The 17,110-nt window shown below is 39.8% G+C and overlaps 1 protein-coding gene across 1 annotated transcript in view; it reads left to right on the top strand.

The window, feature by feature from the left end:
* Positions 1 to 17,110, top strand: part of LOC145412431 (uncharacterized) — a 258,467-nt gene that overhangs the window by 34,674 nt on the left and 206,683 nt on the right. Inside the window, exons 8-13 of the mRNA XM_080282316.1 lie at positions 9,212 to 9,317; positions 9,381 to 9,598; positions 10,770 to 10,889; positions 11,339 to 11,425; positions 13,825 to 13,956; positions 15,790 to 15,885. Coding sequence (XP_080138442.1) covers positions 9,212 to 9,317; positions 9,381 to 9,598; positions 10,770 to 10,889; positions 11,339 to 11,425; positions 13,825 to 13,956; positions 15,790 to 15,885 — 759 coding nt within the window. The remainder of the gene's footprint in view (positions 1 to 9,211; positions 9,318 to 9,380; positions 9,599 to 10,769; positions 10,890 to 11,338; positions 11,426 to 13,824; positions 13,957 to 15,789; positions 15,886 to 17,110) is intronic.

Genomic DNA, 17,110 nt, shown 5'->3' with positions numbered 1-17,110 from the left:
ATTAATGTGAGCGAGTAAGAAGTTGAGTCAGTGTGTAGTGTGGGTGATGATCTGATGGTAATGCTGGTGTGGGGTGAATAAGGTGAATGTAAGAAGGTAAGTCAGAATGTAGTGTGGGTGATGATCTGATGGCGTGTGAGTGAATAAGGCTGAATGTAAGAACTTCAGAGTGTAGTGTGGGTGGTTGGTGGCGGTGTGGGTAGCAAGGACAGGTGATTACATTACACCTGCACCAACACCACACACACTTACTCACTCACAGGTGCCAGTCTGTCCTACGGTGCCTCACACACAACACTACTTGCCTCACCCTGCCTGCCCTGTCTTGTCTCATCTTGTCTCACCCATTGTCTAGCTTACCTCACCTTTCTCACCTATTGTCTACCACACCTCACCCCACCCATCTGACTTGTAACCTCTTTAATTTTTTTCTTTCCCTTACCTCACCTTCACATTGCTCACGTCACCTCTTTTCATTCTCACCTGTGCAGTTTACTTCACTCCCCTTTCTTCCTCAGTTTTTTCTTTGACATCACCTACTACTCATATCGAACTGCCCCACTTTATTTTCTTTCCTTATTTCTCCTCGCGTCATTCACCTCACCTCCTATTTTTCATTTGTTTTATTTACTTCACTTGCCATTTTCCTATTCTTTTCCACACCTTTCTTCTTTTTCATTCTCTTTTCTTGTTATCTTTCCTGTGTCGTTCTATATTTTCCTTCAGTCTCTTCTTTTTCATTCTATTTTTCTCATCTTCCCTGTGTATTGTCGTTCTCTCTCTCTCTCTCTCTCTCTCTCTCTCTCTCTCTCTCTCTCTCTCTCACACACACACACACACACACACACACACACACACACACACACACACACACACACACACACACACACACACACACACACACACACACACACACACACACACACACACACACACACACACACACACACACACACACACACACACACACACACCACACACACACTTAACCTCTCCATTCTTTTCCTCCCCCCCCCACATTCCTACATCTATCTTCACAACAATCTCCACAGCACATCCTCGTCTTCCCAGCAGTCTCGCCTCCTCTTCCTTATCTTATCTCTGTATTCTTTAAGTTTCATATTTTCACTTTTTTTACGAAGTGCTATACTGTTTTTTCGTTTTCCTTCACCATAACTTGTCATACTTTTTGTGTTCTTTTTTCTTTTTACAATATTGTACCCATTAATTCGTATTAATTTCACGTCTTCGACCATATCTTCTGTCCAACACTTTTTTCCTACTTTTTCCCTCTACGTCTGACACGTTTCGCATTTTTCCTTTTGTTCATCTTATTTTCTCATGTTTCTATCCATGTATTGTATCTCTTAATAATGATATACTTATGTCCATTATTCCATAAAGTCTCATCACGTCAGCTTTTCTTCCCTAATAGCATTCCTTACAAGTCATTAACTACATCTCCGTTTACCCTCATCACCCGCTCCAGTTATTTTCTTCCTGGCGGGTCATTTTCTCCGTCTGCCCCGCCCCTGCCCCGGCCTACTTGCTTCATCCTGACAGTTCACTTTCCCTCATCCCCGCCCTTCCATATATATATAACAACAATACGGTCGCGTGGAATTCAGTACACCTCTTGACCTACTACGATACACTGTCACGTCTGTACTTGAGTGATAGGTTGGTAATGTAAATCGCATTGGAGATTCTGTAGCATCTCTTCCTTCGCAATTTATTCAACACATTACACCTCATTATCTTCTTGTATGTTACTGGTGCTAGCTGTGTCGATGTTATATAGATATAATATACAAGAGAAGGGAAGGTGGTATATAAACAACATTGCCACCCAGAATACGACCTTCTCACCTGTTCTTCATGGCTTTTCTTTTTTAGCGATTTACTTTGCATTCATATTTTTGCTCTTTATTGACATAATGCGCCTGAGTAACATACAAAAGGATCTGAAGGTCCCATAGGGAAAATACATCACGGGAGAAAATGATGATACGAAATCTTCAGGGCCAGCGAGGATACGGCCCAATGAGTTGTTAATGGCAACGTACAGAAGTGAATTACAACTTTAAGATACGGCCCAATGAGTTGTTAATGGCAACGCACAGAAGTGAATTACAACTTTAAGATATGGCCCAATGAGTTGTTAATGGCAACGCACAGAAGTGAATTACAACTTTAAGTCCTAATGGGAGCGTCTTGAAATGATAAAGTAGAAAAGGATGAGTTGTTTGGAGATGATTGTGTACGATATGTGAATTATTTAAAAAAAAATACTTATGGCAGCATAATAATGCATGATATAATCTTACATTTGGGAATTATGTATAAAAATTGAATTTAGTGGAAACTGAGGTTGGATTTGATAATTAGAAAGCATTTATTATGAGCCGGAAAAAGGAACTGATTGAATGAAAATGTTTACACTGAGAAGAAAAATACGATTCAGCGGAAATAAAGATAAGAAACTGATTAAAAAAAAGAAACTCATGATTAGACAAAAACCTCGATACCTTGGGAAAACTGGTTGAAGTTTGTGGAAAATAAATGAAGAAGATCGGGGTAAATCACTTTGATCCTTATACGACAGTGGTAATAGTGCCGACTTTATTTTGAACTAACAAGACTGTAATGATGTAGGTGAAGAAATAATGGTGAGGCTGTTTTTCCATCTTCACCTATGAAAAGTAGATGAATGATGCGGAACGAACCGAAGCATTTTCACCATTACTAGGAATGCATCCCCCCCCCCCCTTGGAAACGCCTCTTCCCCACTCAGTTTACCTGGCATCCAGATTATAGTATATATGTTTTGAAAGATCATTCCAGAGATTATTTTTCGGAGAGTGCTTGGAATTTCCCACTCCCATCCTCTCAGCATTGTGGGTCAAGGATATATACCTTTGCTTATTGCTGATCATTTTCGACATAGTTAAACAACAGTTGATATCGGTATATAATGAAAAAACAGAATATTGAAGAGTCAGTAATTAATATTTTTTAATCTGTACCAAGTGTAAAATGAATAATGCAGAACGGGTTAAACACTTAACATAATACAACATTGGTCTGAGAGCGGATACATTTTGACAAAAGTATCCAGATGAAAAGTAAAAGCAGAGCAGTGGAGGAATCTCAGTACGAGGTAGACACTTTCAGTGTGATAAAACTTTGTGGTCTCAATTGCTGATATATTTTGGGAAGGCAAACGACCAAAAACTTTCATTTGATCTAAGTTCTGATATAATGGCCGTAGTTTCCAAGTGAATAATGAGAAAGAGTGAAATCTCAATAATGGTAGGGAGAGGAGGTGATGAAGAAAGAACGGGTCACATCTCTCCTGGTGTGACTCCCTCAGTGTCGGCCTCCACACCTACGTCACATCCTTACAGACGGCAGTGCTCCATCACGCTTATGCCTTTAAATTATGATTATCAGGAGTGGACGCCATTGAACTGTGAACAAGAAACCAAAACTCGCAACTTTTTCACTCAAACCTCACCCTGTAACAAAATGCCGTCGCCAGTGTGTAGTGAACGAGGAACCAGTGTATGTGAAAAGTTTGCCACAAAATCTAGACGACCTCTTAGAATTTCGCCGCCCGCGTGTTGCGAACCAGGAACTTGCTTGTCCAGAAGGTTTTTGACGGAAACTTCTCGCGAGCGCAGCTCTTCGAAAAGGACCAGTTTATCAAAGAAGTTCTCTGTTCTAAGTGGATCTCCTAAACACATCTCGCCCCAGATTCTCCCAGACCGAGTTGGTCCATCAAAGTGCGAGTCGTCCTGGAGGATGGTGTCAACACAAACGGTGGCCCCCTCACACACGATGCTGCCCAAGTGTCTGTGGCCGAGGTGTGAGGTCGAGAAAGCAACCAAAAATCCAGCAGCACATCCATCATCACAATCTGCAATCCTTGGAGAGGCACCTAGGACTCCGTCACCAGATTATGTTGAAATTCCCACTCGTTCATGTCGGGATGTTAGGGTAAGGCGTGTGTCTCCGAGTGTCCTACTGTCGAGATCCACACAGTCAAGAGAGGGTGGATCACCCTCACTGTTGAGTGTGGAACCTCGTAGAACTCCACCAGTTCATGATTATCTGAAACTAGCAGCCAGAGATGCATTCCTTGGAGAGACAACGTATATTAGTGAAGTAAAGCACCCAGTAACAAACCAAGGACCGCCAAAATCAACTTCATCAAGACGAGATATCCGTGGCAATGATTCACGTGTCTCGGTGTCTGGAGTCAACTTCCCGAGAATGAACCACGACAGCCAGCAGGCGAACCTCTCACTTTGTGTACCGACAAGTACGACTGCCTCTGTAAAAAATCCCCAAGCACAGAGAACTTTGCATTCACCTAGTCCAGAGAGAGAAAATGGATCTCAGAGAAAAATCAGGAATAACAGGAATCCAAGAGACTCCTGGGAAGAAAATGGGGGAAGAAAGTGGAGCAGAAATAAAGGGAATAAAAACGGGGCGTCTGGAAGAACTCAAGATGACAGGAGCCCGGATTTGTCTTCCCCTGCGCTGGTGTCTCAGGTGATGAGGTCTGGTGGCGCCCTTTCTCATAGACAGGTAGGGTGGGGGGAGTGGTTTTAGTCTGAAGTTTGATATTTTTCACACATACCGGTACATAGAATAGTAGGTAGGTATTTAACTTAGAGAGAGAGAAAAAAAAAATCATATGCAGACAGATGGAAAAAATAAGTACCTTATGACTGTGTGAATGTAACTTATGACTGAATAAAGAATAGCCTGTAGTAATGGAAATAATGGATAGAAGGTCGAATTGAAGGATGGAGAGACTCATACGAAAAAACAAGATTGCAGTGATTATTTTTTATTGGTGTATCCATCCATCCATCCATCCATCATCCAATCCTATGTTGCCCCATGAGCAGTGTAGGAGCCCGGGGCTAGGCAGTTGGTCATGACATTTAAGATGAGAGTGACCAACCTCACTCATCCATGAGTAGCATTACGTGAGCAATAAACCCCAAACACCCCTTGGATATAAACCTTCACCGGCTCAATCCGATTGGAGCACAATAATTACCCACTAAACCACCAGGCGCCAAAATTTGGTTATATGGTTACCACCCAGCGTAGTAAATGGTTTCCTGGTGTACAGGAAACCATTTGGTTTGTCACTCAGTGTAGAGTCACCCACAGGTAGAAGGAAGAGGAAAGAATGAAGGAATGAAAGACAGAAGAGGGAGTGTAAAGTCACCAGTAGGCAGAAAGACGAGGAAAGAATGAAGGAAAGACAGATGATTGAAGGAAAGAAGGATGGAGGAGAGGACAGGGCAGACACCTGAGAGCAGCACTACATTGAGTGAGTGGATGGTGAGTGCCCCCACCTACCACATCATTGTAAATATTATTTTTTGCATTTAATTGTGGTTGTAACAACCAACTAGCTTATGATAATTTACTTATCAGGTTCAGTGTTTCCTTTCGCGCTGTTATTGTATAAAATTTTGTATTCGGTTACTTTTTTTTTTTTTTTTGTCCATCTCTGGACATAGGCTTCACAGCCTGCTCTCAAGGCCCAGTAGACCTCCTACATATCTTACACCTCTACATGTCACCACTTCGGTGCTAACACCCACCGTCCATATTGAATACATGCTAGGGCTGTCTCATACAGGACTGGTGTATTGGTATTAGCGGGGGTATTTTTACGACATGTCGGCGGGTCTTTTGGTAGATCAGTAAACTCTGTTTTTATTAAATTCAAATCCTTAAACTGTTCCCTGCCCCAGCGGGGATTTGAACCTGGGTCCGGTAGGGCTGCAGGCCACATCTCTACCGCCTCTTCCTATGATTTATTCTTGTTTCATATTTACATCCTAGTTTGTCCTACCTTCACTTTTTGTTTTAAATGCTCCATTTTTCTTTGTCTTATGATTTCACTCCATTATGTCTGTTCACTGGTTTATAGAATAACCAATACAAGCATTGCGGCTTACAGAATAACCAATAAGCATATTATGGTGAAAACAGGGGGTGTTGGCTCTGTTAACCCAAGGAAGGAGTGACAACATTTTGATGAAAGTAGGTCAGAGTCGGCTACATGAACCTAATTGAGCTTTCAATCGACAGGCGGTCAAAATCGACCTGAGAAATAATTGATTAGAAATCTTTGCCTCTTGATAACTTTCACGTTTCAGTCCATTGCGTATTCAACTTGCCAATAAATGTGCTTTTTCCATCTTTTTTATGTGACTAATTCATTTTGTATTGGAAATGAACAGTTTTTGAGATATCCAAATTACAAGTCATTTTGGGCATTTAGCGACCCTGACCCCACTTAATGTAACGTAGATGCCAAGTTATTCATTCCTATAAAAAAAAAAAAAAAAAAAAAAACATACCAATTAATCTGGCCAGGCATGTATGGCAACACTGCTCCTGCCGAGATTCTGATTGGCTGGAGGTGTTTGTTCGATTTCGTTGTTGCTTAAACCAATACCCTCTTTATTATCAGATGTGATACTGAGTTTGTCAACAATACAATCGTTAAAAGAAATAAGAAATCCGTTAGATACTTAACAACAATGAAGTTTTCGTAGGAAGAGAGAGATACTGAGTCAACAAAGCATTATAATAGTCCAAGTCAAGGTCAGCATTCGAACAATTCCTATATATATCTGACACTCCATAATATAACAGAAAATTAAGGAAACCTGCATAATCTAAGCGCTGGTATAACACACTTAAATTTTAAGATCAGTCCGTACTGTGATAATAGAGGATATATAATGAAATAGTTTTCCTTTAGCCTACTTTGATTTCTCGCGATTTTTTCAAACCTCCCTCCCCACAGAACTCGTCTTTTCATTGAAATTTTTAATTATTCAGAGTTGTGGCACGATTTAAGGGTGCGGACTGATCTTAAAATTTAAATGTGTGTTATACCAACGCTTAGATTAAGGAGGTTTCCTTAATTTTCTGTTATATTAAGGAGTGTAGGAGATTTAAAGGAATTGTTCGAATGCTGACCTTGACTTGGACTGTTATAATACTTTGTTGACTCAATATCTCTATCTTCCTACGAAAATTTCATTGTTTATAAGTATATAACGAATTTCTTATTGCTTTTGACGATTGTATTATCGACAAACTCAGTATTACATCTGATAATAGAGTATCAATTTTAGCAACAACGAAATCGAACAAACATCTCCAGCCAATCAGAATCTCGGCAGGAACAGTGTTGCCATACATGCCTGGCCAGATTAATTGGTATGAGGTATAGGCAAAACAAATTCCAACTTTACAATAGTTATCGGCCTCGAATTCCAGAAAATCATGAGCAGGAATGGGAGAGCCCACTTTGCTGTCAGAGACTATGGCGGAACTGAGTTGCAAGGCTGCAACTCTGCTGTTAGCTCCTGGTTGCCAACTGGCTTGATATAAAAAGATATAAAAACATTATATCTCCATTATTTTGTAGGTTTTCGATGGAAGTGTCGGCAGAAATGGCGTTTACACAGATGAGATCTAACAATAGAATACTCCCTGAATAGGTGGATCGACTAGGGACTGAAACAAAAATAATACTCCCCCCACCTTTTTTTTAAACCCCAAACACCATGTGTGGGTTTTGTTTTTAGGATCATCATCATACTCCATACCGGTACATATTAATAGGATTGACCTCAGACACCCTGTACGCATTTTATTTTTTAGGGTCGACCTCAAACAGCAGGACACTTTTTTCAGGGTCAGCCTCAAACTCCCAGGAGACATTATTCAGGGCCAACCTTTGACACTTGGTACTGATATTATTTATTGGGTTGACCATGTGCATCCTGCACTGTCCATATTTTTAATGATCAACCTCGAACGACAGGCACATTTTTTTTTGGGGGGGAGGGGGGACCTGCAGCATCCTGTGCGCATTATTTTTCCTGTTTCTCTCAGATACCTTGAATTGCTCAAGTGAGGGCCTCTATAGTTCTGCCTTCTTTTCTTCCATCTTTCTACCTTGGCAACCGCAGAACAGAGTCATGAAGCGTGTTTCTCTATTTGCATGTGCTTGTGATTTCGTAGTCAGGCTGTTTGATGCTAATTTCGCCATGTCTCCTTTTACTGTATTTAGTTTGAGAATCAATAAATGTTTGTGAAAAAGTATTTATGACATACTTTTCCTACATTGTTCATACTTTTTTATACATTGTATTGATTTAATTTACTTTGTGGTGAATGCTTCTACTTAGCTGTGTTACAGGCCCGGCATATACAAGTATTTTTGGTCAGCGTTTAGTGTTCATCATTTTGTCATTATCCATGTGCAGTTTTATGTATAACACTTTATTATAAAAATAACTCATTCAGCAAAGGAATTCTCCTAATATAGGTAAAGTATAAATAATATTAGAAAGAGTTTCCACTGCCATTTTATACAAAATACTAAAATTCTTGACTTCTTTAAGATGTTTGAATTACATTACCGTTGGTAGAGGCTTCTCAGTATCTTTCATCACTACCAAGGTCCTTCCTCCCTCTTCCTCCTTCTTACTTCTCCCAGCTTCACTTCCTCTCTCACACCCAACTCCCTGTCTCATTCTTATCTTTTTTTCTCTTTATCATCTTTTTTTTCCCTACCCTAACCCATTCTCCCAACCTAATATCCTCACCACCCTTTACCCTCTCTCCAACCTTCACTGCCTCTCCCACCTTCACCTCCCCTCTTCTACCTTCATCACTCTTGCATTCACCCCTCTCTCCCCCTGTCAGCCCTTTTTCCACCTTTATCCGCTCTCTCACCGCACCCCCTTTCTCATCCTCTTGTTCCCCTCTCATCCTAATCTCCTCCACCCATTTTTTAACTTCACCTCTCCCAACCTCTCATCCACCCTGCCACCTTCACCTCCCTCTCCCAGCCTTACTCCCCTTCCCAACTTACTTCCTCTTCAGTGTTTGATGTTTCTTTCCCTAAGGCATTCATGAAGTCCCTAACACATTTATGAACTTCTCACCTTTCTCCCACACTCCTTTTAAAGTTCATTCCCCTCAGTCTTTCCTTCTTTGCCAACCTCATGCCCCTCCCCTGCGCTCTCTCTCTCTCTCTCTCTCTCTTCCTCCTCCTCCTCCTCCTCCTCCTCCTCCTCCTCCTGTTGTCTTTTCCAGACTACTTATCCCCATGCTCCTTTCCCCATCTCGTCAGTTTTTGTTCTTTTCACAGGACTCGAGCACCAGCAGTGGCAGTGAATCTGAGGAGGAGCCAGCCGTCCCCCCAACACCACCTCTCTTCAATGGCCGTGCCCTTACCAATGGCCTCTTGCACTGCAGTCATGAGCCAGAACCAAACATTCATGATATCGAACAGTTAAATGAGGAAAAGTGGGTAAGAGAAGAGTCCCAGCTAATTAAAGAACAGGAGATAAACAGAGAAGTTCTGAGCAAAGAGGAGGCACAAATCAAAGAAGAGAACTTCACAAAGGAGGATTTTGACAGTCTGGTGGACACATACAACAGCAAACAGGAGAGCAATAACAAACAAGAGGACGCTCGACCACGTTCATCCCTCAGTGACCAGGATGACCTTTCAGGGGTCAATGTTAAACAGCTGGTGAGTAGTGACTGATGTTAGTAGGAACTGGTGGTGGTGAAAGCTAGAGCTCCAGTTGTAAACAGAAATTGGATAGCTTTTGTTATTATGATGTCTGTCAGCTTTCCAAACCATTGTATACACTTAATCATCACTATTTGTGTGGCTGTAAAGCACATGGAAATGCTGTAGATAAACACCTTCACTTGGAGGTACCAGTATAACCAGATGGTGGAGCTGCCTAGTTTTTCCATTTGTTTCTCAGTCCTCTCCCGATCTCCAAAAAGAATAGAAAGGCAGCTTTAGCCTGCAGTTGACTGGGTTCACATCTGGTTGAAGTTACCACTGGTTAAGCACATGGTTACCATAGTACCGTAGCTAGTGCTTAGGATTACAAGTACGTTGCTAGTCCCCATAATTGTGAATTGGCACAGAAGACATGAATTTCATTCTTAATGGGGGGTGAATGGTGGAGGTGGCTGATGATTACTGATAGTGGTTTGCTAATATTTAATGATAAGGGCTCAGTGGATCCACTGACGCTATGCATCGAGAGAATTGCTAATAAGACCTATGGGTGAAAAATGGTGGTGCCAACTTATACAGGTTTGAAATGGTGTACATACTTTTCCTGTCCTCACCCTTATGAATATTAGAATTTCACCAGCAGATATGTCACATATGGGGCTGTATTACTGTATATCTCATTGACCACCATTTCTGTGTGTTTTGCAGTCTCATGGTCGTGTAGAAATTTTTGAAATTTCATATTCTTTCATATACCTTTTTCACAGCAATATTGATAAATGCCAACTTAATACTTCCTTAGCATCAAGCACTGACAAAAATGTTCAATGTTTTGAGTATAATGACATGGAAAATATGGAAGTCTGTAGTATTGCTAACAAAAGTTGGTGTGTGAGTGTTTTAATGGGACCATGTGAAATTTCCAGCAGTGCAAATGCAGTTCCATCCATCCATCCATTGCCAGACGCCATGTATCCCAAATGGGGTGGCCAATGGCTTAGAGTTAATTGTTTTACAGGGAGGGGCACTAATCCTCCACCAACCCCACTTGACGTAGGGATGCCAACGGCATCTGGTGTTCCCAGGCGGTCACCCATCCAAGTACTAACCAGACCCAACGTTGCTTAAATGCAGTTACTGTTGGTAATGTTGCTGTATTTTCCAGACTGTGTCCTACCTGACTATAGCCCAGAGCAACACCAAAACTGAAGCAAACAACCACAAAAGTGATGTTAAGCCAGAGATTAGAGCTGACCTTAATACCAGTGTCAACATTACTAGTCTGGTATGTTACAAGCTGTTCTGTGGTGTGCTTCAGTGTGTTTGTGGTCATTAATTGCTGTCAAGATTTTTTTTTTTTTTTTTTTTTTTTTTTTAGTGAATCCTACAACTTTACAAAACATTTGCCCAAAAGTGAGTTATTATTCTTTTTTTAAGATTTGTTACTTTTGCTAGAAGTCAGTTACATATTTTTTTGGTGTGAAGTATACATATGTTGTAAATGTAAACTTCTTACAGTTCTTTGCATTGAACATATTATTTGTTCAGTGAAATTCTGCTCATCCCTTTAGTAGTGTAAAGCACTTTGCAATATTTTATTTGATTTGTACAGTACTGAACTGTGCTCAGCTTGGCAGGTCACTGTGGGGGATATATTCAGCTAAATTCCACATGCAGGATATATTTCCTAATCATTGCTAACATATGGTGGCTTATATTTTTTAATCTTGGCAGGTTGACTCTTACTCCTCCCCACCACCCCGTGCCTCCACCCCCTCCAAACGCCCAGATGACATCACACCTGTCTCATTCAGATCCCTGGTCAGTACTAATGAATGTAAATTTTTTTAAGGTATGTGAGAAGGAGGATTCTCTTGTTCTAGCTTGTGTAGAGCATCTTTTTTCTTGAATGAAGTCTTCTTGAGCTATATTGCGCTGTAAAAGAAAATCCTGAAGTGTCACTTAGGGAGCAGATTGTTAAAGAACTCAAAAAGTTCCCAAAATATCACTTTCATATTTTGACCACTTGTGTTAGATAAGTTACTGGTAGGCTAGCTGCTCATGGCATCATAATCAGTGATTATTGATAGTGTTATCACTTTGCCTCTTGTCACTCCCACTTGTTATCAGTTGTACAACCTTATTTCCTGTCAATGGCATATCAGTGACAGAGGGTCCCATCTCTGCCTTCCATTAGTGGATTCACTTACAGTTGTATGAGCAAGTGTTTCTGTGACTCTGAAATAATTTTGAAAAACCTTAATGTTGTTTATCATGTTGTGTTGAAAAAACATGCATTAAGGCAGTGCTGTCAACTTATGTAACTACCTGGTCTGTGTTGCCCCATGCTGAGCATAGGGGTCTATAATTATACCTCAGTAAAAAAAATAAAATTTGTGAGACACTGGAGTGAAATTGGATATTTTGTCTCAGACTGACAAATTTATCATACAGGTTCTCACTGGAAAACTGACTGGCATCAGTGGTTTTGTTTTGCGCAAAAATCTTAGTTGTGCTAATGCTAAAGATAAGGAGATATTAAATACAATACACAAGACAGTGCTTCCATTACGGAACTTACAACAAAATAGCCATAATTCCTGTAAAACTTTTTCAACAGCATATCACTGCATTGTGTAATACTGGTACCATTCAAGTACAGTAATTCAGATTATTGTTTGTTCACAAGTGTAGTGGCTTACAGGTAATTTAATATTGTGTATACTCTACAGTACTGTACTGTATACTGTATTTCATTTTGCTTCTCTGGACTCTATGCTGGTAGTTCTACTTTTATGTTTTCCTGTTCCTGTTTTGAGATCATATCAGCTCCATTTAGTGTAGTACAGTATATGACTTAGCACTAGACTGATGATGATGATCATGATTGTAAAGGAATAGGATACCAGTGTCCGTTTTATTGATCTAAACTGTGGTTTATCATGGAGTGTACTCATTATTCTACATTAATGAATTATTGCTCCTAATTAGGTTTTGCTGCTTTAAATGGGTGTAGTTACTGTAGTAGCTAACTTTCTCCCACACAGATGACCTCATGCCAGCGATGGTGGAGGCGAGGGTGTGTTACAGTATTGACTTTTCATGCACTGTGGTGTAGTTGTAATCACTAATTGAGTTAATTAAAATCTTACTGATCATCCTTAAAAGAAGTATGCTATTTTTTTATTTATGTTTTTGTTCAGTTTAAGGAATGATTTCCACATCACTAATACAGCATTTTATTGAACTAATACTGCACTGACAAATACCCGTATTGTGACACTGGGCAAAATTTGCAATTTCATATAAACACTAGTGATTACTATACTTTTTTGTAGACTAAGTGTAGCATGATTTGTACTTGTTCGTTTATATTATATTTTTTTCTTATTCCTTCATTCAGTTTTATTGTTGTTACTAGTGCCATTCTACTACATGGAAATGAAGGCAGTTATCAAGTTTGTAGTGAAGCTTATGCTCAAGTTCTGATATAGTACTCACCTTTCCTTGGCAAGAAAGAGGGAGAGGAACATCTCTGGAATGCCAGAGTCTGTGATGATAGTTATGTAATAATTGTACAGTATTTTACATTGTGAGTTTGTATGTAGCTACATGGTAATTTATGTAATTCTGTAGTGCAATTATTCTGTTTCTTGTGAATGTTACTGCATTATGTATCTTGGTGATGGACAGTATGAAAAATAGAAGATAGCAATCAGTGGACTTCATGAGAAGCATAGTGTTAATAGCCTTGTGCCCATCATAGCACAGTACTGTACATACAGGCTATATGACATGACGTCAGAATTATTTCATCTGAACATAATGTGTATTGGTTATAAAAAAATGATCAGATTTAAAGCAGTATTAATGATATACCTTGTCCTCACACAGGAAGGTTGTGGTGCATACGTGGAGTAGCAAGTAAACTGAATTTATAAAGCAGTCATGTTCATTTTTATTTGCAGAGTTTAAAATTACATTATTTCATATTGTGTAAAATACTGTAGTAAACTAGAAGAGTTGACTGTATTGTCACAGTGCTCGACAGTTAAGAAACCCAGAGATTATGTACAGTACAGCTGTACAAAAGCTGTTAAGATATTCCAAAATTATAAGTATAATATAGGAAAACAGTATTGTATATGACTGGTGTAGAATTTCTTTTATAACTTATATTAGTATAACTGTTGTTATCTGGTATGTTTTGGTGATATCAGAAATCGGCTTATGAAGCGACGGCAGCAGGAGCCAGTGGTGCGGGCAGCCGGCACAGCAGCAGTGGCAGCAGTAGTCCAGCTGGTGGCAGCCCTGCACCAAAGGAGGAACTAAATATATCACTCCATCAGCTGGTCAGTTCATATCTTCACTCATCTTCAGGCACAGAAGTTAACTCCGTCAGTGTGGTGACTTATTTTACATACTGTTCTCGCAAAATCTTGATGGTTTTATTAAGATTTTAATAGATTTTTCAAAGTGCAGGGATTAGATACAGCATTCATTTACCCCTACATGTGAGAGATCTTTTTGATGTTGGGTAAAATCATCTAGAGAGAGAGAGAGAGAAAAAAAAAAAAGTCATCAAAATGAAGAGATTAAGAATGGCCTCTTCAAATGTTATAGATAACTGTTTACTGTTTTTCTGTGAACAGTTTGAAAAATAATGAATATACAGATTGATAACAAGAATAAAGTGATAGGTGGGGACACTCACTATCCACTCACTCAATGTAGTGCTGCTCTCAGGTGTCTGCCCTGTCCTCTCCTCCATCCTTCTTTCCTTCCATCCTCTTCTGTCTTTCCTTCATCCTTTCCTCGTCCTTCTGCCTACAGGGTGACTTTACACTTCCTCTTCTGTCTTTCTTTCCTCTTCCTTCTGCCTATGGGTGACTCTACAATGAGTGACAAGCCAAATGGTTTCCTGTACACCAGGAAACCATTTACTATGCTGGGTGGTAACCATATAACTAAATTTTGGTGCCTGGTGGTTTAGTGGGTAATTATGGCACTCCAGTCAGATTGAGCCGGTGAAGGTTTATATCCAAGGGATGGTTGGGGTTTATTGTTCACGTAATGCCACTCGGGGATGAATGAGGCTGGTCACTCTCATCTTAAATGATAAGACCAACATGCCTAGCCCCGGGCTCCTATGCTCCTCATGGGGCAACGTAGGATTGGATGATGGATAACATGAATATCATCCATTACCATTGTCCAGATAGATGTGGGGACCTGTTTCTCTAGCTGCCACAGTGTGTTGAAGCTAATTTTCTTCATGTTCATGCTGCTAAGAACTGTACAGCACTCCATCATTTTACAGTGAGGATGTGTTTGAAAAAAACCCATTGCACACTGATGTATCATGCATTGAGTCATTTATAACATTGGTTCATTGGGGATATATTTTTGTCCAAGGGTCACCCATTGAAAAAAACAAAAACAAAATGGTGTTCAGCTAATCATATGTGGTACTTATTTCACTTCACTGCATGTAATTTGCTTCTTGCCACCAATAGTAAGTCTAGAAACAAGTTTCCAACTCATCAAAACTGGTATCTATTTCATTTCACTGCACATCACGTACTTCATGAGCAATAGTGTGGTATTGTTCCATCACTGACTCCGACACACCTGATGGTGATGAGCAGAGAGGCTGTTAACTTGTATGAGGGCAGGTGTATAAGCAGTGATAATGATCGTATCTCAACCAGTGATGCCTCATATGAGATGATAATCAGTGCATAAGCAAAAATTTTGTAGTACATCGAAAACAGGCCCCAGCTTTTTTTCATCATATTGTGAGGGTCTGCTGGACCTGTATACCATATTAAAACAGTACTGGTAAAGTCAGACTAGCTTAGCACCAGTTACTATTTACTTAACCCATTTCCGCCCAGTGTCCTCAGTATAGAACTGAACTTGGCATAGGGAACCCCGGGATGGGGACCTTTAAGCTTTGTGATTATAAGCCAACAGGCAGAGGGTGGTATGCTTAGTACCATTCCAGCAAAATCCCTCACACACTTTATATACAATATATATATATATATATATATATACAGTATATATATATATATATAGTATATATATTTATATATACTATAAATTGAAAAATGACAACTTATCTTTATAATTCAACATGTGTACTTGAGATTAATCAGTGTCTTCTTGTTATTGTGTTTCAGCGAGAAGAATACTGTCGGTCAGTGGAGGACGGTTACTCCCGCAGCCACACCCCTGCCCGTCCCCCGCCAGAGACTGGTGTCTCAATTAGGCATCTTGTGAGTACCAACATGCTCTGCTTTTAGTCACTTGTGCTCTTACTTTCAGTTTCAATATGCTTTGCTTTTAGGCACTTGTGCCTAAATAATATATAGTATAAAGTTACTAGTGAAATATTCTTAATCCATTATTACAGCCCAAAAAGTAATGCTAGCCAACAGTATTCCAGGAGCAAATTTGTTTGCACAAATCGCAGACCAGCATTCATGAGGCTGGCACGTTCTGTTTTTCTCTCCTTATTAAGATACTTGGGAATAATACTGACGCATGAATGTATGTTAGGACTTTTATATATGAGCCTGAGTGACAGTGAATCCCTCTCCCCATTCTCCACACACACACACACACACACACACACATACATACCAGTTGCACTTACACTAATGGTAGCAGAATGTGTTATTGTATTATGGGGTGCATGAATCCCACAGTAATCACCAGATTTTACACAGATGTCAAGTCAGTCTGTGATTAAATTTCTTTGCACCCAACAAAAGCAAACACATAATGAATGTTGTTGTGTCTGTGAATAGAAGGGTTGAGGAACTACTGCACCACATGGCAAAGTGATGTAAAAGTAACACTTTGGGTTTTGAGTGTTGCGTAAAAAGAACAAAATAGTTATTGTGCAGGAATTTATATGCTTGTTGTCTACAAGATGTAAGGCTATTGTTGGATGTTTCACTGTAGTGTTGTTGTGTACTTGTGGTATTGTGTGTATGTTGTAGTTTGTCAGTAGTTGTACCAATATTATACTGTCTTGCATTGTTGGAAAAGTTAGGAAAGAGAAGGTAAGGGCAAGGTTGTCTATTTTGTTATTTTCTTTCTTGTCTTATTTTGTTGTATGAATGCTTTTACAGTAACTGTCATATTATGACAATGCTGAAACATAAAATGCTTGCTGAATGCTTGAAGTAGTGTTTTATGTACTCATTTTCATTTTTTCTCTGGTACCAGATCATCAGAAGCAAGTATTTGCAGACACACAACGCTGTATTAGTATAATTGTTATCATTGTGAGTGCTTGAGAAGGATGCCTTCACATGGTGGCACCAGTAACTGAGCAGCTTTTTTGTTCATTATTCAAATATCCCTCAGCTTTCTCCCTGTCTCCATGAAGGAGGATAGTGAACTGAAGGAGAGTGGCTGCTTCAGCCTGCAGTCCACTGGGTTCACATCCAGATGAGCTACAATAACTGTAATGTATTGGGCACAATTGTTAAG

Source organism: Coenobita brevimanus, chromosome 93, assembly GCF_032717465.1.
Source record: "Coenobita brevimanus isolate Jiangsu-jjx chromosome 93, ASM3271746v2, whole genome shotgun sequence".
NCBI lineage: Eukaryota > Metazoa > Arthropoda > Malacostraca > Decapoda > Coenobitidae > Coenobita > Coenobita brevimanus.
This window is presented reverse-complemented; position numbering and strand designations above follow the sequence as displayed.